Source organism: Myotis yumanensis, unplaced genomic scaffold (genome assembly GCF_028538775.1).
Source record: "Myotis yumanensis isolate MYYU_CA2020_CCGP unplaced genomic scaffold, mMyoYum1.0.hap1 SCAF_7, whole genome shotgun sequence".
NCBI lineage: Eukaryota > Metazoa > Chordata > Mammalia > Chiroptera > Vespertilionidae > Myotis > Myotis yumanensis.
The window spans coordinates 31188539-31212256 of record NW_027223758.1 but is presented as its reverse complement, the minus strand read 5'-3'; the positions used below and the strand labels follow the sequence as shown (position 1 = coordinate 31212256).

The 23718-nt window shown below is 50.9% G+C and overlaps 1 protein-coding gene across 1 annotated transcript; it reads left to right on the top strand.

Moving 5' to 3' along the window:
- The first annotated feature begins 5932 nt into the window (after positions 1–5932).
- TGM6 (transglutaminase 6) lies at positions 5933–23394 on the top strand. Its single transcript, XM_070421331.1, has 13 exons — positions 5933–5990; positions 8403–8576; positions 9126–9368; positions 10098–10216; positions 12031–12159; positions 13518–13695; positions 14245–14383; positions 16569–16672; positions 16751–16993; positions 18116–18457; positions 22473–22627; positions 22924–23057; positions 23241–23394. Exons 1-13 carry the CDS (start codon positions 5933–5935, stop codon positions 23392–23394), a joined length of 2172 nt encoding a protein of 723 aa, XP_070277432.1.
- Positions 23395–23718: the final 324 nt, after the last annotated feature.

Genomic DNA, 23718 nt, shown 5'->3' with positions numbered 1-23718 from the left:
TGCTCGCTTCAAAGCCTCCTGGGTTCAGTCCCACTGGGTGCCATTCCCAGGCTGGAACAGAGATCTTGGGAGAAGAGCACCATCAGCTCTTTGGTGTCACTCGAGGGCAGGAGGAGGAAGAGCTGGGGTGAGCTGGGGGTGAGAGTCAATCTTCGGTACATAGGGCCTTCCCTCCAACTAGGACTCTTTCTTAGGCTGATCTCTAGGAGCAGCTGCTGAGCAAGTGAGCTGGAGAGACGAGGTTGGCAGGGATTGGAGGATGGAGGGAGCAGTAGGCAGGGCCAGACTGTGAGGGACCTTGAATGCCAGACTGAAGGTGGTGGGTTTGGTGGCTCCTGAGCAGGGAGAATGACATGCTGACTGCTGTGCAACTGGAAAAGTCTGTTCCCCTGGCTGAGCCCCACTCGGCTTCTCCATAGTAATGTCACAGGATGGATTGAACTGGATGAGCTAAAAGTGTTCTGAGGCTGTTGGGCCAATCAGTACTTCAGGCAAGAGGTGAAGAGGTGAGAGTTTTAAAGAAAAAATAGGGAGGGGAGAACCAAAGAGAGGGGAGAGATTTGGAGAGACGAGGAGCGACAATGGAAAAAACCCCATCTATTGACCTCGTCACTGCAGACCCAGCACTGTGCTAAGTACCTTGTGAGTAAGGAGCCCACTCACTCTGCTTGGAGCTTGCTGTGCTGGAGGGTTCATTAATGGTGTCTCCTTTCACTCTAGAATTTCCAGATTTAGGTGATCTATTTTCTCATTACCCTATTTATAGTCATTACCTCAACCTCCCCAAAACTCTATGAGGGAGGTACTATTATTTCCACTTTTCAGGGAAGGAAAGCTGAACCTCAGAGGTCCATTAACTTATCCAGAGCCACACAGCCAATCAGTGGAAGGTTCGGAATAGCAGTGATTGGCAGAACACTGGAATGGCAGCCAGGAGTTCTTGGGCAAATACTGATGATAATAATACGATTGATAAACGTGTATTTTCTGAGTACATAATAGGTGCCCTACATTCTGAGTACTCTATATGAATTATTTTGTTTAATCCTCACAACTCAAGGAGGCAGCTACTATCATCACCCCCATTTTCACCAGGGGACTAAGATTCAGAGAGGTTTAGTCACCTGCCTCAGGTCACACAGCCAACAAGCAGCAAAGTCTGCAAATGTGTGCCTCTGAATTCAGGCTCCTACTTGCTATGCAGAGTAGAAAGGAAGGCCAAGCGAGGAAGGTGGGAGAGAGACAGGACAGAAGGCAGCATAGCTAGGGGGGCCGAGAGGCTTTGGGGTGACAGGGTAGGTGGAGAGAATGCTCTCACAGCATCCCTCTCTCCCTATGTCAGGTGGGCACAGCCTCAGGCTTGGGGTCCTTGAGCACAGGACTGGGAGCTCACCCCGCATATCCCAAGGTGGGAGCCCAAGGACTAGCAACATGTCATCTATTCTGTCCTCAGGGCCTCAGGTGAGCTGTCAACCAGAGGGGCGGAGACATTGTCTCCTCCAGCCCTTCCCTGGCGCCCACCAAGGTGCTGAGTGACAAGAGTCAGCAGAGTCTGGAGGGGAGGCAGGTGTTGTGGGGAGAGGCTGAGAGGAGTCCTGGGAGAATCAGAGGCACTTGATCGGCAAACCACAGACTATCCAAACCCTAAGAATCCTGGGTCATTTCATAGATAAGAAAACTGAGGTTTAGAGAGAAGCCACTTAGCCTGTGTCCCACAGGGAGCCAGCAGCAGGTTGGTCTGCCTGGACTCAAGGCCACACACTCTGCCACTCCTGGACCCACCCATGACTGTGAGAGGAAGGAAGTCAGGAAGAAGAGCAGGTTTCAGAATGTGACAGTTTGAGAGGGAGAGGGATTATGGGTGGGTGGGGTGGGTGGGGTGGGTGGGATGGGTGAGGTGGCTGCAGTGTGAGCACTGATCCTTGAGGGCATGCGTGGAACCTGGCAAGCATCAGCTCCCCTTTTCACACCCTCATCCCAGCCAAGGGACAGGGAAGGGCATTCATTCATTCATCCAATAAATGTTCACTGAGCATCTACTATGCCCTGGGTCCCGAGCCACCTGAGACAGACTCTAAGAACCCGGAGAGAATGAGACCCAGGCCTCGCTTCAGGAGGCTTACAGTCCAGTGGAGGAGAGGGACATATAAGCAACGAACTGTAACCTGGCTTCCTTGATCGATTGGGGGCGATCGGAGTCTCAGAGAGCAGAACTCGAGCTGAGCACATGGAGGAGGTGATGTTGGGTTTATTTTGGTAAGGGGTCTGGACCCTGGTCTTGAACTCCCCTCTCCCCTCTCCGGTACCCATCAGTCCCCATGAGGGCTGGGGAGGACGCTGACCAGGGCAGAATTGGTTGTGTTCACCAGAACAGTTGCTTTCCCCCTGCAGAATCCTGGCCTGAACATCAGTGCACAAATGCCAGGTCATGGGGGTGTGATGCCGATGAGCACAGAGGACTTAGATCACCAAAGGAGCAGCTCTGGGACAGGTCACATGGGGACCACAGCAGTGACCTCCTGGGATAAGGCAGGTGTAGAGTTGGTGGGGGTGGGGGCGGCAGGTTGGGGTTTCTTGGTAATTGCTCGGCAAAATCATCAAGGAGCAAACAGGACAGGTGTGTTTCTCCTGTGGCAGTAACAGAAGGGCAGAGTGGGGACATATGGGGACAAATAGAGCAAGAAAAAACTACCTTGGTTTAGCAGAAAGAAGGACTTTTTAATATCTGGGTAGTGGGTCAGCTGCCTCTCGGAGGTATGCAAGCTGGAACCCTGATCAAGTATCCGCTGAGAACTTGACCTGGGGCAGGAAGTTGCAAGGGAGATGGTCTTTGAGATTCAGGGATGATGATGATAATGGTAGTTCTGATTCATCCCACCCATCTTACCCCCCTGTGATGAGGTTTCAGATGCCCAGAGGGTGGTGGGGGCCGGTTTGGGCTGTGACAGGGAGAGGGAAAGCCAAGGCAGAATTCTGAGGACATGAACCCTCTTCACCTCCTAATCTCTGCCCCCCCGCCCCCCCCCCACACACACACACCTGTAAGCCCCCTGGGGCATGCCAGGGCTGAGATAATTACAACTTAATAACCTCACCCCCTGCTTCTGACTCATCCCCTAAAAAAAAAAAAAAATTGCATCCTGGTCTGGCCTGTCCCAACATAGGTTGTGGCTTGTCTTCGGAGACTTCAGCTTCAATGTGCCCTCAGACAAGAAGTCCCTTTCTTCCCAACTCTGGGTCTCAGTTTCTGTCAGTAAAATGGAGACCTGGGCTTCCAATGGTCCTGCCAGCTCTGCTGCTATTATTAGATTAGCCAATCCTATGTACAAGGTAAGTGGGGTTCCTGCCTGTGTTTTCAGACTAAGCAGTGGTTACCTAAGACCAAGCTCTGGGACTTGAGAGGTCTGTTCCTGCCCAAGAACTTGGTGGGAAGGCTTCAGTCTTAATGTGAGAATTGTGAGAATTGGCAAGCGAGTGGGGAAGTCCCCTGACATTATTGTTCCAGCTTTTGCCACTCGAGGGCACTGTTGAACAGGGGTCCTGCACAGTTCCTGCTCACCCACCCCAAGGGTGGCTGTAGGAGCTACCAAGCTTGGGACACATGTGTCAGCTGTGTAAGTTCCTATTCAGGCGTTCAGTCATTATCCCCAAATCATGATGCCAGGCTAGGGCTTCCAGTCAAGGCCAAACCAGAACTAGCCTTTTCCAAAAATCTCAGGCCTAGGTATTGAGACTAGCACCAGGCCATTCCTCACAAGTAGAGACCAGTTAGAAGGCTTTCACAGTCTAGACAAGAGAGATTCAATAGCTTGGCCTAAGGTAGCAGCAGAAACAGAGATGTGGGACGGATTCAGGGCAAGTTTTGGAGGCGGTGCCATGTCGACTTGACGATGTATTGGATACGGGATGCGAGAGCAAAAGGGAATCAAAAAAGAGTCTTTGGTTTGAGCCTGATCCTCAGAACCGATGGGATGCCAGCCACCAAAATGGGGAGAGTGAGAGACTTGGGGGTGGGGCAGGGAGGAAATCAAGAGTTCGGCATGTTGGGTTGGATTTGTCCAGAAGACCAGCAAACAGAGATTTCAGGTAGATGGTTGACGATATTGTTTGGATTTCAAAGGAGAAGTCAGAGTGTAAACTTGGGTGGTAACAGCAGCAGACCTCCATCAAGACCACTTCGTTTTATCAAAAAACTTCCAGTAACAGTGAACCTCAAAAGGCAAGAGTTCAGAGGCCCCATTCTTTTCCTCCTGAGATGCTCCTTAGATAAAGGGACCCACATCAGAGGATAATGTCAGACTCACAATAAGCATTATATATGTTAGCTATTCGTCTTACTATTCTTATTATCGTGGTTGAGGGCAGAGTGGCTTTCACATTACCTGGGACAGCCTTAGCCAGCCTCCACGTTTGAGTTTAAATGTTGGAAAGAAGAGGTGAATGTTATTATTGAAGAGGGGTCCTAAAGATTTATGCAGACCCCAGAATTTCATGTTGCAAAGTTCAGCATGTATGAATCAACAACCTAAACTTGGATGCGAAAGATGTCACATTTACCACTTAAATCAAATTACATTTAACTTTGAGTTCTGATTCCACTGGACTTGTCAGAAAATTCCATCCCAGTTATTATTAGGGCTCCCTCCATGTGTCAGTTGGTTACTGCTGTGTAACAAACCACCCCAGCACTTACAGGCCTACAACAACAACAACCATTCTCTCTCGTGAACCTGCCGTTTGGACAAAGCTCAGCAGGGACAGCTTGTGTCTGCTTCATTTGGTGTCAGATGGGGCAGCGTGACTGGGGGCTGGAGAATTTGCTTGCAAGATGGCTCACTTCTCTGGCTGCCCAGTTGGTGCCAGCTGCTGCTAGGAGTTGAGTGGTCTGTGGGTTGGAGGTCTCGGTCCCTCTCCATGTGGGCTTCTCCGTGGGCCATTTGGCTTTTTTCATGGCATGGCACTGGGTTCCAAGATCAAGTAACTCAAGGAACCAGACAGAAGCTATATCAACTTTTATGACTTATCCTTGGGAGTCACAAAGTGCCATTCTGTTTTCGCCACAATTCCTCCCAGATTCAGCAGGAGGAGAAACAATGGGAGCAGAGATATCACTGCAACCATCTTTGGAAAAAACAATCTGCCACTCCCCTAACCGAAAAGTTATATGAAGGTTCGAGAGTCTTTAGAAAGCCAAACGTTTTGGCCAGCTCTCTCCAAACATTGGCCAGATAAGCCATTGCTGTGATGTGCATGGACCAAGCCCATGTTGTGTTTTTAGAGTCTGGGACTTCTGGGTTTTTCACTCTTGTGGGGTCAAAGGTCATGGCAACATAGCCTAGAGGTCCCAAACAAACACAGACTCAGAAGCCAGATTCCCAGCTCCATCACTTATAGGCTGTGCGAATCAGTTTCCCCATCTGTGAAGCTGGAACAGGTTTATGAAGATTAAATGAGCTAATCTTTATTAAATGTTTAGTTTTATAAGTGCTTGGTTCATAGGAAGTTTTATTAAATTATCCAGCCAAGAATTACTGAGCACTTACTATACACTAGGTACCAAATAAAACAGAGCCAAGAGCCCCATGGCGGGTACCCTGGGGCAGGGACTACTTGGTGACATTATTTCAGTGGTTCTCGAGTGTGGAAGATTGTATTTGACAGGATGGACATCTCAATACACCAGATCTCATCGCACATGTCCTTCTTACAATGCGGCATTGACCCATTTTCATAAGGGGTGGGGTGTGTTCCTTCCCCTTAAACCTGTGCAGACCTTTGTAGCGGCCCTGACCAATAGCCTATGGTAGACCGACTGCAACTTCTAAGTTTGGTCATAAAAGGCATTGCAGCTTCCACCTTGGTCTCTTGGATCACTTGGTCAGCAGAAACTAGGTGCCATGCCGTGAGGATACTCCCCAAAGCTTGCTCTTAGATGTTTGAGATAGACCTGCTCTTCTGCCGGACTGCAACCTCCCGGCGGCAGGGCAAAGGTATCCTTCATGGCCATGGAGCCTGCAGCACCCAGCACAGCACCTGATGCCTGAATGAATGAACACTGAAGTAGACGGAAGTGGATGGAGGGAGAGGATGCTTGGGTTGAGGCTGGATATGCCACCCACCTTTCCACTGAAGACACCCCATCCAATTCAACACAGTCTAAATGCCCCCTCCTCAGGCGAGCCTCGCTATCACCTGCAGACCAGGCTAGGCCCCTCTTTAATACTTTCTTTCAGCTCCACGTACTTTGCCTTAACAACCTACATCAGAATGATAGTTATTTGTGGACTCATCTATTTACGTGTCACCTTGCTCATCTGGAATATAAAGCTCTGGCCCTAGCCAGTTTGGCTCAGTGGATAGAACATCAGCCTGCAGACCAAAGGGTCCCAGGTTCGATTCCGATCAAGGGCATGTACCTTGGTTACAGGCTCCTCCCCAGCCCGGGCCATGATCGGGGCGCGTGCAGGTGGCAACCAATTGATGATTCTCTCATATTGATGTTTCTCTCTGTCTTTCCCTCTCTCTTCCACTCTCTCTAAAAATCAATGGAAAAATATCCTCAGGTGAGGATTAACAACAACAAATAAATAAATAATTAAAGCTCTGTTCTTGGGGCTCCAAATGACAGCCAGTTGTCCTCCACAAGGTATTGTTATTCCCACTCTACGGAAGAGTACCTTGGAGCACAGAGAAATCAAGCAGAAGGTAGTTTAGCCCTTAGATGACCAAGTCAAGATTTGAACCCACATGAGCTGATCCCAAAGGCTGTGCTCATAACAATTGAGCCACAGAGCCTCACTGTGTATCTCTCCAGGGAAAGTCCAGATCTATCTCTCGGACCAATATATCCCAGTGCCAGTCTGGCACAGAAAATACACAGTCAATCCCCGTATTTGTGGATTCCGTGTTTGCAAATTGGCCTACTGCCTGCAATTTATTTTAAATTCCAAGTCAGTCCTCATGTGCAGACGGAAGAAAATCAGGTGGCCTAACATGCGTGCTCCCAGCTGAAGTGGGAAAAGGTGATGCTCTGTCTTCTTATTTCTGCTCTTGTACTACAAACAAGTGTCCTTTTGCAGTCTATTTAATGCCACATTTTCTGCGTTTATGTCTTTTTTGTTGATAGTTTTGCAGTTTAAAATGGCCCCAAGCTTAGTGCTGAAGCGCTGTCTAATGTTCCTAAGCACAGGAGGCTACGACGTGCTTTACGGAGAAAACGCATGTTAGCTAAGCTTCATTCAGGCCTGAGGTGCAGTGTTGTCCATGAGTGTAATGTTAATGAATCAACAATATATTAAACTAGGGGGCCAGTGCATGAATTGGTGCACCTTGAAAGGAACTGTGGGCTGTGAGACATGCTGGTAGGTCAGGGGCAGGTCTTGGTCCATCCTCCATGCCCCTGTCCGGCCCCTCCCGCCACAGTCCCCCCCACCCCATCCCTGTCCCCTGTCCGCCAGCAGCCCCGCTCACATGCTGAACGCACAGAGCTATTGGGGCCAGCGCCGTCAGTGGATGCGAATGGCTGCTGCCCAGATTGCCCCTCAGGAGTAGGGAGAGGTGGAGAAACCCTCAGGGGCAATCAGGGCTGGCAGCCACTGCTCCCACCCGTTGATGGTGCTGAGTGGTCAAGACCGGCCCTGTGCACCAGCAGCAGGTGCAAGTGGCAGCTCCAGAGCTGTCAGTGGGTGCGAGTGGCAGCTCCGGTGCTGGCAGTGGGTGTGAGCGGGGCCGGCACCGGAAGCAGGTGCAAATGTCAAGCAGGACTGCAGCACGTGGGAACAAAGAATTTTCAGTAACCACCAGAGGCTCGCCTAGATGACAGTGACTGGCGCCCCATCTTGGTCTGGCGCCCTCACTCACCTGCTCCACCATCCCACCATGGCCAACGCCCACCATGTTCCGCACACGCCCCCTGGTGGTCAGAGCACGTCATAGTGACCGGTTGTTCAGTTGTTCTGCCGTTCAGTCTATTTCCATATTAGCCTTTTATTATATAGGATAAGGTGCCTTTAAACAGAAACACATCCTCCATGCCCCTGCCCAGCCCCTCCCGCCACGGTCCCCCCACCCCATCCCTGTCCCCTGTCTGCCAGCAGCCCCGCTCACATGCTGCTCATCAATATATAAAAACAAGGTTATATATTGATTGGCTCATGAAAAAAATTGTGACAAAGGCTCACAGGAACCTAACACTATACATTCCCTAAGAGCAGTGGTTCAGTGCTCCCTAATTCAGTGTTCACGGAGACTTGATAGAAAGTAACTACCACAAATAACCAGAATCTACTGTGTGGGACAACTAGTGGCTGAATGAGCACACGGCTGGCAGGCTGGGGCAGATGGGGGGCAGGGGTGAGAAACGTGCCACGGGCTTGGCCTCATCGCCCTGTCCTCTCCCTCAGGGATCAGAGTCACCGAGGTGGACTGGCAGTGGCCAAGGAATGGTGCTGCCCACCACACCCAGGAGTACCCCGGCCCCGAGCTGGTGGTTCGCAGGGGCCAGATGTTCACCTTCATGCTGGAGCTGAACTGTCCCCTGGACAGCAAGGACACCCTCATCTTCACGGTGGAGACAGGTAACTGGCTCACAGCAGCCTCCACTGGTCCGCAGTCAGGAACACTTGTCTTGTGACCAGTGACCTGAGACCCTGTAGTCGTCAGCCCAGACTTGGGGGCAAACAAATCCCTATAGGTGGGCTGAGCCCTGGATCCTGGAAGGTTTTGATGACAGCTTTCTGGGGTTGGCTGGGAGGTGCTGCAGCAGGCAGGGGGATAGACAAGATGACTACTCTGGAATCCTGAGGACACCAAGGATTCTGGAAGGTACAAGAAATCAGCAGGAACCTGCTAGCCCACACCTTTCTCTCCTGGCCAGACAAAAGACAGACTTTGGTCTCGAAGGGGCCTGTCACTTTCTCTTTGATCCAGGAGGTGGGTGGGAGTCGGGACAGCTGAGTACCCCATTCTGCCAAGGCCCAGTCTTGTCTTGGGCAGGCTCTTCCCCGCAGCGGGGTCCCAGCAGCTCGGGGAGGGAAGGCTGCACGTCCAGGCCGGCGCTTTCCCCCTTTTCCGGAGCTGGATTTCCTGGGGTGACTGGTCTCCTGAGTGCCTCTCCTCTCCTCCAGGGCCCCAGGCTTCTGAGGCTCTCGGCACCAAAGCCGTGTTCCCGACATCGGAGATGGAGGTGGGAAATGCCTGGACGGCAGTGAGGGCAGCTCAGAAGGGGAAAACAGTGACCATCAAGGTCACCAGCCCTCCCGATGCCGTCATTGGCCGCTACCGGCTGAGCACCAGGCTTTCCTCTCGCCGCAAACACAGTGACCGGAAGCTGGGCGAGTTTGTTCTCCTTTTCAACCCCTGGTGCCCAGGTAGGAGCTGCCAAGACCGAAGCACAAGCTTTCCTGGAAGTTGTCCTAGAGGAGGGCTTGCCCTTAGGAAGGGCCTGGGAGGCAGGTCAATGGCTAGGGAGGTCAATGCCAAGATCTTGGTGAGAGCCAGGCCTGGGTGGAGGTGGGCACTGGGCAGAGGAACCTGGTAGCAGGTGCTCCACAGGAGCCTGTGCCAGGGGGATGGGAATCGGTGGTTTCTGTGTGCAGAGGCCAGTGGGCAGCGATGGGGCCTGAGGCAGGAGGGGCCCAGGAGTGGGTAAGAGCTGGGCTTTAGCCAGCAGACAGCGTTGGTTCGGTCCCGGCTCTCCTGTTGCTTCTCTCTATGAGTCTCAGTTTTCTCATCTGTAATATGGGAATAACAGCCTACCTCTAAGGGTTATGGTGAGAATTCATAGCACTAATGCTTGCAATATAGAAAGCACATTATAAGGGGTTCTGGGGTCAGTATTCTCATTAGTATTGAAGAAATTTGAGGCTGCTGTTGGCACCAGTAGGGTCGGCCAAAGACATCAGGACTCGTACAATCCTTCAGTATTGGGCTGGGTTGGGGTTGGTCCCTGCCTGGGAGAGATCAGCCAGGTGGAATGGAGCTTGGCCTCATGACAGCCCGGGAGCCCAGCAAGCCCCTCTTGTCCTCTGCTGCCAGCCAGCCTCCCGGCACTGCCTGCAGCTGGTCCCTGCTGAGCCCCTTTGACCTCTGCCTTTCAGAGGATGATGTGTTTCTGGCCTCAGAGGAGGAGAGACAGGAGTACGTGCTCAATGACAGCGGGATCATCTTCCGAGGCGTGGAGAAGTGCATCCGAGCCCAAGGCTGGAACTTCGGGCAGGTCTCCAGGGGCACCGGCCACAGGGGGACGTGGGCTAGGGCATGTGAAAACTCAACCAGGAGCCCTTTCTCCCAGGAGGGACAAGCTGTCTGCCTCCTAGAGCAAATTCGTCCATTCATTCATTCATTCATTCATCTACTATTAGTTGTGTCAGGGCCTGCGCTGGGTCCTTGGGAAGGCAAAGTGCTTTGGATGTATTTGGAAACAGAACGGGTCAGTTCTGCTATCCTAATATATAAAAAGCCAGGGGCCATCACGACCAAAACAAACTGATGGATGACAGAACAGCAGGCTGCATGGGGCGACAAGGCCGGCAGGGGGGTTAGTGAGGGACGACCAAACGACTGAACAGCAGGCTGCGTGGAGTGACTGAGCCAGCAGGGGGGTTAGGGAAAGGTGACCAAATGACTGAACAGCAGGCTGCATGGGGCAACCAGGCTGGCAGGGGGGGGAAGTTGGGGGTGACCAGGCTGTCGGGGGGGAGCAGTTGGGAGTGACCAGGCCATGGGGGGGCAATAAAGGGCAACCAGGCCAGCAGAGGGGGACAGTTGGGGCAACCAGGCCATCAGGGGGGCAATTAGGGGTGACCAGGCCAGCAGGGGGGTAATTAGGGGTGACCAGGCTAGTAGGGGGGCAGTTAGGGCGATCAGGCAGGGAAGCAGGTGAGCAGTTAGGAGCCAGCAGTCCCGGATTGTGAGAGGGATGTCCCAGATTGGAGAGGGTGCAGGCCAGGCTGAGGGGACACCCCCACCCCATGCATGAATTTTGTGCACCGGGCCTCTAGTAGAAAGATAAATAGCGTAGATCAAGGGTTCTCATTCTCAAGCCTGCACCAGCATCACGTGGAGGGCTCCTGAAAACACACAGATGGCTGGGCACCACCCCCAGAGTGGCTGACTCATGAAGGGCTGGAGAGGGGATAATTTGCATTTCTAACAAGATCCCACGTGAAGTCATTGCTGCTGGTCTGGGGCCACACCTGAGAGCCTCTGGCTTAGATAAATAGTTACAATACAAGGCTTGATGGGCAGAGGAAAGTCAGGGTAGTAGAGGTGGGAGCAGAGGGCGTTCAGAAGATCATGAAAGGAAACACCACGGTGGGACTTGTGGGAGGCTTCGTGGTATTAACAGGGGCTGGTGTCCAAAGTTGGGCGGGACCTGGACGGGCAGAGGGAAGAGCAGACAGGGCAGCAGGAGGTGGGAAGTCAGAGGGTACCGAGGTTCTGCTGGAGGAGCTCCGTCTGCCTGGGCTCCGGGTGCCCAGCCAGAAGAAGAGTGGCAGGCAAGGGAAGGACCTTGACTGTAGGCTGAGGAGTGGATGTGGAAAGCATGTGGGGTCAGGGACTGGGCGGGGACGATGCACTTCTCAGCATCCACTGCTTAGAGTCATGTGGGAAAGTGAGGGTTCCCAGACCCTCCAAATTTTCCAAGACTGGACATTTTAATTTGTACGTAAAAACTTCCCAGTGTTTAAATGAATTCGCCCAGTTTGCCAATTAATTCAGATGTAGTTGAAAAAAATCATAGAAACCATCCAAGTAAGCCGGTGGGGTCGACGTGACTCCAGAGCCACAAGTTCACACTATTGACTACTGAGCAGGAGAGGACATGGTTAGGGTTGAGCTTCTGGTTCCTGGGTGACTGTTGAGGAAGGGTTTCTGAGTCTTGGGGATGCTCTGTGGGGCCCCCGGGTGGTGACGGGTAGGCAAACTGCCCTTCCCCTGCACCACACAAATGACTGACAGGGTGAGGCCGTGGGAGGGTCTGGGATACGGGTGAGGCTCTGGCTCTAAGCACAGCCTCTCTGGGGACAGTTTGAGGAGGACATCCTGAACATTTGCCTCTCCATCCTGGACCGAAGCCCCAGTCACCAAAACAACCCGGCCACCGATGTGTCCTGCCGCCACGACCCCGTCTACGTCACCAGGATCATCAGCGCCATGGTGAGGAGCCCCGCCATCCCCGCCAACCTCTTGTTTTAATTCTCTACTGCTGCCTAACAAACCACCCAAAACTCAGGGCTCTGAAACAACCATTTATTATGCTTACAATTTTACTGATCAGGGACTCGGGCAGGCACCGCGCGGATGGCTTGTCTCTGCTCCAAGATGCTTGGGCGGGGTGGGGGGGGGGGGGGCGGTGTCTGAGTGGCTGCAGATGTCTGGGGCGGTTTGATGGGACCATCTACCTGGGGCCTTGGTTCTGGCGGCCGGTGTTCCCTGGCAGCCCTTGGTCTCTCCCGTGCCGCGACCGCCTGAGCTGGACCGTGAAGATGGCTTGTGCACTTTCCTGGCTGGCGCTGGGATGGGGTAGTGGGAAGAGCGGGGGCTGGCCAGTCATCACTCTGTCTCTCCATGCAGCCTTTCCACGTGGCTGGGCTGGGCTTCCTCGGAGCAGGGGAGTCTCAGGGTAATCAGGCACGGCGCCTGGCTTCTCCCCACCTGGTAGTTTCAGAAAGAGGAAGTCGGAGCTGCCAGTGGCATGAGCGCCTGGGCCTGGAATCTGGCTCAGCGTCACTTCCACCATAGTCCTTGGCAAAGTAGCCACAGCAGCCAGATTCGGGGAGAGGGTACTCAGACGCACCTCCTGGGGGGGGGCTGCCATCTTTAGCCCATTACTCACCAGTCCTCCCTCCTCAGAAGATGGCCTTGTAGCTCTAAGAAAGCAAGTGTTAGACAAAATGGACAAAGCTGCTTTTCTCATATTTGATACCCTCAGTTCCCCAAGACCTCAGAGAGCTGTTGGAGCACAGGGACTCCAAAGCAGGGACCAGTGCTGACAGCAGACACTATGGCCCTGGGGCACAAGCCCTGAACTCCTTTTACTCACTTGCTGTGTGATCAGGGCAAGTCCCTAAACCTCTCTGAATCTCTCTCTCTTTTTCTTTTTCTTTTCTTTTTCATCTGAACACAAAGGAAATTAATAGAACCTACTTTAAGCAGATTAATATGGTGGGCCCAAAGCTTTAGAGGCGTGTCTGGTACCCGGGAAGCGTTTATTGAATGTTAGCCGTCTCCATAGTTATTATTCGACCAACAGTTCCCCAAAACACACCATTCAAAACAGGAAATGCTCTAAGACTGTAGATGATTTTCAACAAGAGAGTAACCCAATGGGAGGTCACTGCACGTAGTAAATGGTAGCGAAAAGTAGAAATTTTAAGACAGTAAAATTTTCAGACGATTTAAAAGCAAGGGGTGACCCCAAGTGCCTGGGTGGTCCAAAGCTGGAGGTGATTGTACGATGGTGAGGCTGCCGAAGTGGGGAGCCCTGCTGGTGGTGGACCCATCCGTCTGTGCAGGTGAACAGCAACAACGACCGGGGCGTGGTTCAAGGCCAGTGGCAGGGCAAGTACGGCGGCGGCACCAGCCCCCTGCACTGGCGTGGCAGCGTGGCCATCCTGCGCAAGTGGTTCAAGGGCAGGTTCAAGCCAGTCAAATACGGCCAGTGTTGGGTCTTCGCTGGAGTCATGTGCACAGGTACTCCAAAATTAGGCCACTTCTCTCATTTACATTAATTTGCATATACCTTTTCTCTCCCCGCCCCCCCAAAAAAGACCCAGTCTTTCTTTACTGGTGAAGGGGAAATAGAAGTCTGGCTAATGAAGAAAGAAAGAAGATAATTTATTTATGTGACTGTGGATCATTTATTTGGCCAAATCAGTCCCCCCTTCCTCTGCCCTGAACTCACTGAGTGCCCTTGGGCAAACCCTGTGGCCCCACAGCCTCTGGTCCCCTCGGGATTCCAAGGCTGTTACATGGCTTCCAAGGTCCTGCCAGCCTTGGAGCCTGTCCATTCAAAAGTGGGGGAGGGGGCAGTAGTGTCCCCAGAAGTCCCCTGAAAGACGGTAGAGGAGAGGGTGGTGTTTGTGAGAGTGGAGGCAGGAGTCTCGGCCCTGACCAAGTAGACAAAGACAAGGAGGAGCCTGTGGCCAGAAATGAGGGGGGCAGCAGGCTGGGGGCGCCAGACCCCTCCCCAGTGTGGGGGCCTGGCTGCTCCTGGAGCCTCACCAGCCTCCTACTTTTCAGTCCTTAGGTGCTTGGGGATCGCGACACGGGTTGTGTCCAACTTTAACTCGGCCCACGACACAGACAGGAACCTGAGTGTGGACAAATACGTGGACTCCTTCGGGCGGACCCTGGAGGACCTGACGGAAGACAGCATGTGGTGGGTCCCGGGCCCGCTGGGTCCCAGGGGCTCCCTGAGGCAGTCCCCAACCTGGAGCCCAACTCTCCTGAGTTGAGCCAGTTCTGGGAGGAGTGAGAGGCACCCTGTGTTTGGAGGGGGGTCCTAGGCAGAGGGACTCTGCTGAGATGCAGGAGTCTTTGGACATGTGACTCGGAGGTCATGAGGGGGCTCAAGGTCTGACTGCCTCGAACCCCTGGTCCTCCCCTCTGTGGGACAAAGCCCTCCCCAGAGTCCTGGGACTATCACATTTTTGAAAATAGGAAACGCATTCATGTGCTTTGAAATTCCAAAGGTACAAAATGGGCCACAGTGGTAAGTCTCCCTCCCACCCGTCCCAGCCTCCCTGTCCTCCTCCCGGAGGCAGCACTGTGATCAGCTTCTCCCATCTCTTCCCAGAGAGTCTCTGCAGACACAAGAACATGCACATAGTGAGTCCCCTTACACACCTGCTTTTTAATATTGGGAGCTTTGTGTAACAAGGCAGACCTCGTCTTGTTGCGAGTTTTATTTATTGCGCTTCGCTTTATTGCACTTCACAGATGTTGCATTTTTGACAAACTGAAGGCAAGACCCCCTCCCCCATAAGCAAAAAAATCACAACTCGTTTATTGTGATACCTCGCTTTATTGCGGTGGTCTGGAACCAAACCCAAAACATCTTCCAGACCTGCCTGTACTGTCTTCTTGCTTCTGCATTTAACAACTTTATATCAGTACATTCAAGGTTTTCTTATTATTTGTAGTGTGTAAAATAATGCCGCACTAGTGTATGCGAGGCCCAGTTACTGTAAGTGCCATATATATATATATCAAAGAACCCTGTGAGCTAGGTAGTATTATTATCTCTATTTTGCAGATGAGGAACCTGAGCACAGAGAGGTTAGGTAACTTGACTAAGGCCATACAGCTAGTGAGTGGACCCGCAGGGGTGTGTACCCGGTCTGCCTTCCAGTTATATGGGAACAATCATTGTTTCTCTAACCATCTCACATGGATGGACCGAACGGCTGCCTTTTATAGACAAGGCTTCAGTGAATAACCTCGTCCGAATGTTCATATGTATACGAGTTGTCACACAAGTCAACTTTCTAAAGAGCAGAGGAAACCAGGAAGAACATACAACCCAGAGCACAGACAGCCTTGGCAAGCCTGGCCTTCAAATGTCCTCGCCCCGCCCTTCTCATGCCTCACATCACCTGCCTCTCTTCTCCTCTTTCCTTCTCTTTTTGCTTCTCTTCACTCCCTGTCCCCACAGGAGCGCCACAAAAAGGAACAGACCTTCTTTTGGATGCTGGGGCCTCTGTCACCATGCAGGCTGTCGCTGTCCTCCTTTTTGCCCCCAGATGCTTATCAAGATGTCTTCCCAAAGACCATTACCTACCAAACAAGGGTTCGGAGACCAGCTGTAAAGATGCCATGTCGGACCAACTAGGTTTCTCTCTGCTGCTTCCTTACTGTGTGACCCTGTGTCACCTTTCCTCGTCTCACAGTCTCATCTTTAACGTAGGAAACTTAAAATAAAACCTGAGCTCCTTACCAAAGCCTACAGAACTCTGCATAATCTGACCCCTACGTGCACCCCATGCTTGCTGTAGCCCCAAGATACTTACATACCTTCTGTTCCTTGAACACACTAAAGCTTTTTCTTGTCTCGAGAGCCTTCGCACATGCTAGTCCTCCTGCCTGGAACACTGTTCCCTTCACTCCTCCCATGGCTACTTCTTTCTCCTTTAACTCTCATCTCAGATGTCATTTACCTACAGTAGGACTCCAGCAGTTATGCTCTATCTCAGGCCCCTCTTTTCACAGCATTGTTATTTGCATTTGTTTTATTTATCTGCTTACTTAATTTCGCCTATCTCCCCATCGGTCTCCTTTGTTAGAATGTAAGCTGCATGAGAGCAAGGATCTTCTGTCTTATTTGCAGTTGTATTTCTAGTACCTTAAACAACAGGTTCTTGACACACACACACACACACACACACACACACACACGCACACACACGATATGTTCTCATCAGACCAGTTGAATGAATGGCTCACAAGATTCCGCCTCAGCACTCCGCCAGAGTACCGGCCCAGGGATGGCTCCCACTAGGAAGTTCCCTAACATGGGCCTCTGTGCTCACTGTAGGCCACCCTGCCCCCTCCTCTCTCTGTGGCAGGAATTTCCATGTCTGGAATGAGAGCTGGTTTGCCCGGCAGGACCTGGGCCCCTCTTACAATGGCTGGCAGGTTCTGGATGCCACCCCCCAGGAGGAGAGCGAAGGTATGGGCTCAGCCGGGTGGGTCCCAGACACCTGCTTTCCCTCCCCCATGCTGCTCACCCCCTACCCCTCCTGCCCAGGCGTGTTCCGGTGCGGCCCGGCCTCAGTCACTGCCATCCGTGAGGGCGACGTGCACCTGGCCCACGATGGCCCCTTTGTGTTTGCGGAGGTCAATGCAGACTACATCACCTGGCTCTGGAACGAGGATGACAGCAGGGAACGTGTGTATTCAGACACGAAGAAGGTTGGGAGGTGCATCAGCACCAAGGCTGTGGGCAGCGACTCCCGCGTGGACATCACGGGCCTCTACAAGTACCCAGAGGGTAAGGGCAGCACGGTGGCCTCCGTCAGCCTCCCCGATGACCCGACCGCTGCAGAGGGACAACCGTGGGTGGCGGGACCAGGCCCTTTCCCGGATGTTCTGGTGGTGGTAGCATCCTTCAACACTGTCTCTGTGCTTTGAGCCAAGTGCCTTTAGCTCAGTGGTTCTCAACCTTCTGGCCCTTTACATACAGTTCCTCGTGTTGTGACCCGACCATAAAATTATTTTTGTTGCTACTTCATAACTGTAATGTTGCTACTACTATGAATCATAATGTAAATATCTGATATGCAGGATGGTCTTAGGCGACCCCTGTGAAAGGGTCGTTCCACCGCCAAAGGGGTCGCGACCCACAGGTTGAGAACCGCTGCTTTAGCTTCTAGTAATAGCTCCCTCTGTTTTCTAAGATTTCCCACATCTAATGATATAATAGCTGCATGTCCTTGAACACTTACCATGTGCCAAGCACTGTATGAGCTATGTCCACATATAATAATAATTACTATAAACTTAGTGATGATAGTAGTAGAGTTTTTTAACTTGAACATCTAGGATACTTAGCACTAGGGCCCAGTTCAAAATTAATAATAATAATAACAATAACAGCAGTGCCTGTTTATCATCTGCCAAAGCCTATGCCATGGTCACTAATTTGTGCTCTCTCCCACCTTCTCTCTCTGAAAAAAAAAAAAAAATAGCCCTAGCCGGTTTGGCTCAGTGGATAGAGCCTGCAGCCTGAAGAGTCCCAGGTTCGATTCCAGTCAGGGGCACATGCCTGGGTTGCAGGCTCCATCTCCCCACTGGGGGCATGCAGGAGGCAGCCAGTCTGGTGATTCTCATCATTGATATTTCTATCTCTCTCTCCCTTTCCCTTCCTCTCTGAAATCAATAAAAAATATTTTTTTAAAAAAAAAAATAAATAAATAAAAACTTTTAAGTTATTGAAATAGTCCAGAACCAAACAGAATGCATATGGCTGAGGTCTGCACATGGCTCCTGGGCTGCCAATGGGAGACCTCCGGCAGCGTGGGGAATTAAAGTGAAGAGAGGGCGGTGGCTTTGCCCAGAGAAGCGGGGAAATGGGAGCCGGTGGCCTGGCTCTGAGATCTGCGGTGCCCTGCAGGGTCCCGGAAGGAGAGGCAGGTGTACAGCAAGGCCGTGCGGAAGCTGTTCGGCGTGGAAGCCTCTGGGCGCAGGGCCCGGGTCCGCAGGGGCGGCGGCCGCGGCCTCTGGCGCGATGACCTGCTGGAGCCCGCCACCAAGCCCAGCATCGCGGGCAAGTTCAAGGTGCTGGAGCCGCCCATGCTGGGCCACGACCTAAAGCTGGCCCTGAGCCTGACCAACCTCACCTCGCGGGCCCAGCGGGTCCGAGTCAACGTGAGCTGTGCCACCATCCTCTACACCCGCAGGCCGGTGGCCGAGATCCTGCGGGAGTCCCAGGCGGTGCGGCTGGGGCCCGAAGAAGGTAAGACCGCCCGCCCGCCCGCCCTGCCGGGTGGGACCCGGCCAGCAATACCCCTTTCCAGGAGGGTGGGGGCGAGGCTTGACTTCCCATAATCCTACGTTCATTCCCAGGAAAGAAGAGGGTATTCCTAGCATTTGCTCGGGGCCTCGCCTCTAGTCTGCACTTTCCAGATGAGAAAAGTGAGGCTCGGAGGGGCTAACTAATGAGAATAGTCATAAAAGTCACAATCATCTGGTGGCAAACTGACCTAACGGTGAGAGGATTTATAGTCCCTACTTATCAAATTACATGAACGTTTACATGCTGGGAGCATGTCATACCCTGTGGAATACGCTTGTGTCGCCTTCTCCAGGTGCCCTGCATGAGACGGGTAGGTGAGTAAGAGACGTTTATTAAGTGCTTACACGTGTCAGGCCCTGTCCTGGGAATTCAACTCACACCCAGAAAGGTGAACTCGCCAGTCCAAGGTCACACGTCAGTCTGTGTAGGGGCAGGACTCACACCAGTCTGACTAAGAGCCCACAGCAAAAGCCAGGCACATTGCGCAGCTGGCCCTGTTGCCCGACTGCAGGCCTTGGAGAGGTGGGTGCGGTCAGCCCACACCGGCTATGCTTAACGTGCCTAACGGTACATTTGCCTGAAATGCACCCTTGATATTTTGAACCAAAACATCATCCTTTTGAAATTTTTTGCACAATTTTAAGGTACTTTATTCTAACTGCTTTTAAATATATGTATTTCAAGGATTTTTTACACCTAGCACTTCATCTATGATTTACTAAATGTACCCCATTTGATTATTCTTTTTCCTACTCTCTCTCCCTCCCTACCTCTCTGTCTTTCTCTCCCTCTTTCTGTCTTTGTCTATCTATCTCTTCACATACCTTCTGAACTCTAAAGATTCAATTAAACAAAGAAACTGTTGCTCTGGGCCAGTTTCTGGTGACTGAAACTTGTGTATCTTGACAAGGCGTGAAAACATATGAAGGAGGTGTCATTTAATTTTCACAAAATCTAAATCACACTTTATAATGAAATATTAATTAACATATACTTTCTCCTGGCTTTTAGCTATTTTTTTTCATATTGAAAGTAATACACAGTCATTAATGACTGAGAGCATGCAAGAGAAAGATCACCCATGATCCTGCCACCCACCTACCAAAGAACACATTTTCCTTGCAAATTTTGAATGCTTGTTTGCTTTTTGAAAAACATCATTTTAATTATATTGCAAATACTCATTGGTGCCCTGCTCTTTACACTTTACATTGTAATTTAAATTTTTATAAGCCTTTCATTAACATCATTTTAGTAGATGTGTAATCTGCAAAATACATGGTGATGTATTTTATCTTTTCCCCTCTTTTGGGTAGTTATCAGCTTATTGCTATTTAAAAATACAAACACTACCTGGCCGGTTTGGCTAAGTGGATAGAGCATCCACCTGCGGACTGAAGGGTCCTGGGTTTGATTCTGATCAAGGGCACATGCCCAGAGTTGCAGGCTCAGTTCTCAGTAAGGGGCATGCAGGAGGCAGCTGATCCATGGTTCTCATCATTGTTGTTTCTCTCTCCCTCTCCCTTCTCTGAAATCAATATATATACTAATATATATATATATATATATACACACTAGAGGCCTGGTGCACGAAAATTCGTGCACTTGGGGGTGCAGGGGGGGGTCCCTCAGCCCAGCCTGGGGGGGGTCCCTCAGCCCGGCCTGCACCCTCTCGCAGTCTGGGACCCCTTGGGGGATGTCCACCTGCCGGCTTAGGCCCACTCCCCAGGGGATCGGGCCTAAACTGGCAGTCAGCCATCCTTCCGGGAGCCCTTGGGGATGTCCAGCCTGGGAGCCCTCGGGGGAGTGGGCCTAAGCCGTAGTCGGACATCCTTAGCACTATGGAGGAGGCGGGAGAGGCTCCTGCCACAGCTGCTGCACTCGCAGCTGTCAGCCCAGCTTCTGGCTGAGTGGAGCTCACCATGTGGGAGTGCACTGACCACCAGGGGGTAGCTCCTGCCTTGAGTGTCTGCCCCCTGGTGGTCAGTGTGCATCATAGTGACTAGTCGTTCCTGGTTGTTCTGCTGTTAGGGTCAATTTGCATATATATATATATACACACACACACACACTTAAGCTTATGATTTATTTAGAGCTCATTTTTGTAAAGGCTATAAATCTGTGTCTACATTTATTTATGTTTGTTTGTTTATTTGTATTTGAATGTCCAGTTATTTCAGCATTATGTTTTTTAAAAACTATAATTTCTTCATTTATTTCCTTTGTGACTATATTTATGTGGCTCTATTTCTGGACTATCTATTCTGTTCCATTGATGTATTTGTCTGCTCTTTGCCAATACCATACTGTTTTGATTACTGTAGTTTTTAGTGAATCTTGAAATCAGGTAGTGCTGGTCCTTTGATCTTATTTTCCTTCAATATTATGCTGACTGTTCTGTATCTTTTGCCTCTCCACATAAACTTTAGAATCAGTTTTTCAATGTCCAGGAAATAACTTACTGGGATTTTGATAGGATTGCCTTAAATATAGATCAAGTTGGGAAAAACTGACATCTCGATAATATTGGGTCTTCCTAGCCATGAACATAGAATATCTCTCCATTTATTTATTTGTTTGACTTGTTTCATCAGAGTTTTGTTCTTTCCTTATATAGATCTTGTACATATTTTGTCAGATTAATGCCCAAGTATTTCATTTTGGGGATGCTAGTGTAAATGGTACTATGTTTTTAATTTCAAATCTCACTTCATTGCCAGTTTATAGGAAAGTGATTATATATTGATCATATATCCTGTGACCTTGCTGTAATCACTTACTAGTTCCAGGATTTTGTTGTTGTTGTTGTTCTTTCAAATCTTGTACCTAGATGATCATGTCATCTGTGAACAAAGAGTTTTCTTTCTTCCTTCCTAATCTGTATGCTTTTTATTTCCTTTTCTTGTCTTATTGTCTTAGCTGGGACATTGAGTACAATGTTAAAAAGGAGTGATGAGAGGGGACATCCTTGCCTTGTTCCTGATCTGAGTGGGAAAGCTTTGCGTTTCTCACCATAAAGTATATTGTCAGCTGTAGGTATTTTGTAAATGCTCCTTATCAAAGTTCTCGGAGAACAGAGAGTGTGAGCCAAGTTCAAGACTTTATGGATCTTTTCCACAGGTTTAAAACTCAGGGGCAGGAAGGAAACAGAAATAAGGAAAGCAGTGGCAGTAGAGCAGTAGAGGATGATAGGGTCTGGAACAAACTGGGAAGGACATGGTACACCTAAGTAATAATTATATATGTATGTCAAAAAATAGCCCAAATATGACTGACAGTCAGGTATGGCCTGTGGTAACCTATACTCACAAGAAAAGAATACATAGTGTGTTTGTGGCTGGTGAGAGACAGAGATAGCCTGAACCAGAGGAGCTTAGAAGGCAGAGGGTACAAGCTCACTGGGTGGGGGTGGCAGTGAAGGTTTTTCATTATTGGGGGGCTGGTTAGGACTGGGCCTTAGTGGGGAGGAACGAGAGAGAACTGTGAGGAAATTGGCCTCCTCCCTCGATTGGAAGCTTGAGACAGGTCTTTGGTCTCCCTCTTCTCTGCACTAGCACATAGCAAGTGCTCAATAGACAGTGCGTGAATTCCTGATGGGATAAATGGGTAATGAACTGAGAGATTTCCATCTGGAATGACTAGGGAAAGTTTAAAGACATTTCCAGGAACTCTTAGAGAGACAATCTGATGTCATGGTAGCTGACTGACCTGAATTTGAATTCCACCTCATCTTAGCTCCTTGATTCACTTGCCAAGTGACATTGGACAAGAAATTACCCTCTCTGAGCCTTAGGTTTCTTCATCTGCGAACTGGTAATGATGATAATGCCTTCCTCCAGTTGGTTGCAAGGACCAGAAAGAGTGTAACTGTGAATGGAACATTCCCTTTCTCTTTCTGGGTCCCGTTGAAAAAGGACATTGGATTCCCAACTCCCACCTCTGCTTTCCCTTCCAGAGAAAAAGATCCCAATCACAATATCTTACTCTCAATATAAGGAAGACCTGACAGAGGACAAGAAGATCCTGTTGGCTGCCATGTGCCTTGTCACCAAAGGAGAGAAGCTCCTGGTAGAAAAGGACATTACTCTGGAGGACTTCATCACCATCAAGGTGACCCCTGTCCGCATCCACCACCTTGTTCCTGGCCGAGCTGAGGAAGGAAATCAGAGGCTGGATCAGCGGGGTGGGGGGGGGGGGGGGTTGCTTTTGGCTCTGGCTTCAACTCTCAAGGGTGGGAGAAATGGTATGGATGCAGGGGGATGGATATAATGATGGAGCTAGGTAACTGGGCGTGTGAAAGCAAGGGGTAGAGATGATTTTGCCCCATCCTCTGACCCACCAGGACCATGGGTTTTCCTGGGGAAATGAGGAGAGAAGGGATGATTGTATGGGTATTGCCCCTCCAGGTGCTGGGCCCGGCCATGGTGGGGGTAGCGGTTGTAGTGGAAGTGATGGTGGTCAACCCCCTCTTGGAGAAAGTAGAAGACGGTATGCTGATGGTGGAGGGCAGTGGCCTTCTCCAGGGACAGCTCAGCATCGAGTAAGTGCCACCCTGGGGAGGGTGGAAGTGTGGGGGGAGGGCTGCCTTTCTTATAAGATGGGCTATAGAGAAGCTGCTAGTGTGACCTTGATCTTGAGGTTTCTGGAGAGCCACGGACTGGCAGGCCAGCTCAGGAATGGGAGAGGGCTGATGGTCTGCTTTTCTCCTTTTCCCTTTCCCCAGTGTACCCAGCCTGGAGCCCCAGGAGAGGGCCTTGGTCCAGTTCAACATCACCCCCTCCAAGAGTGGCCTAAGGCAGCTGCAGGTGGACTTTGTCAGCCCCCAATTCTCAGACATCAAGGGCTTTGTGATCATCCACGTGGCCACAGCCAAGTGATGGGCCACAAGGGGATGAGAGCGGAGGAGATGGCTCCCGTTCCTCTTCCATCCACCTTTTTGTCTCTGCCATGTGGAAGCCAGGAGCCCTGGGTTCAAGTCCTGCTTCAGCTTCTGCCCCACTCTGTGAACTTGGGCAAGTCCCTTCCCCTCTTGGACCTTGGTTTCCTGTCTGTAAAATGAGGTCTTAGACTCAGTAATCCTTATACTTTTGGACAATGGTGGATTATGGAGGGAGCCTTTACCATCTTCATCTCATCACCCTGGTTGCTGGAGGCTGACAGATCAAGCATCAAAGTAACCCCAACCCAACTGGCACTGCCAC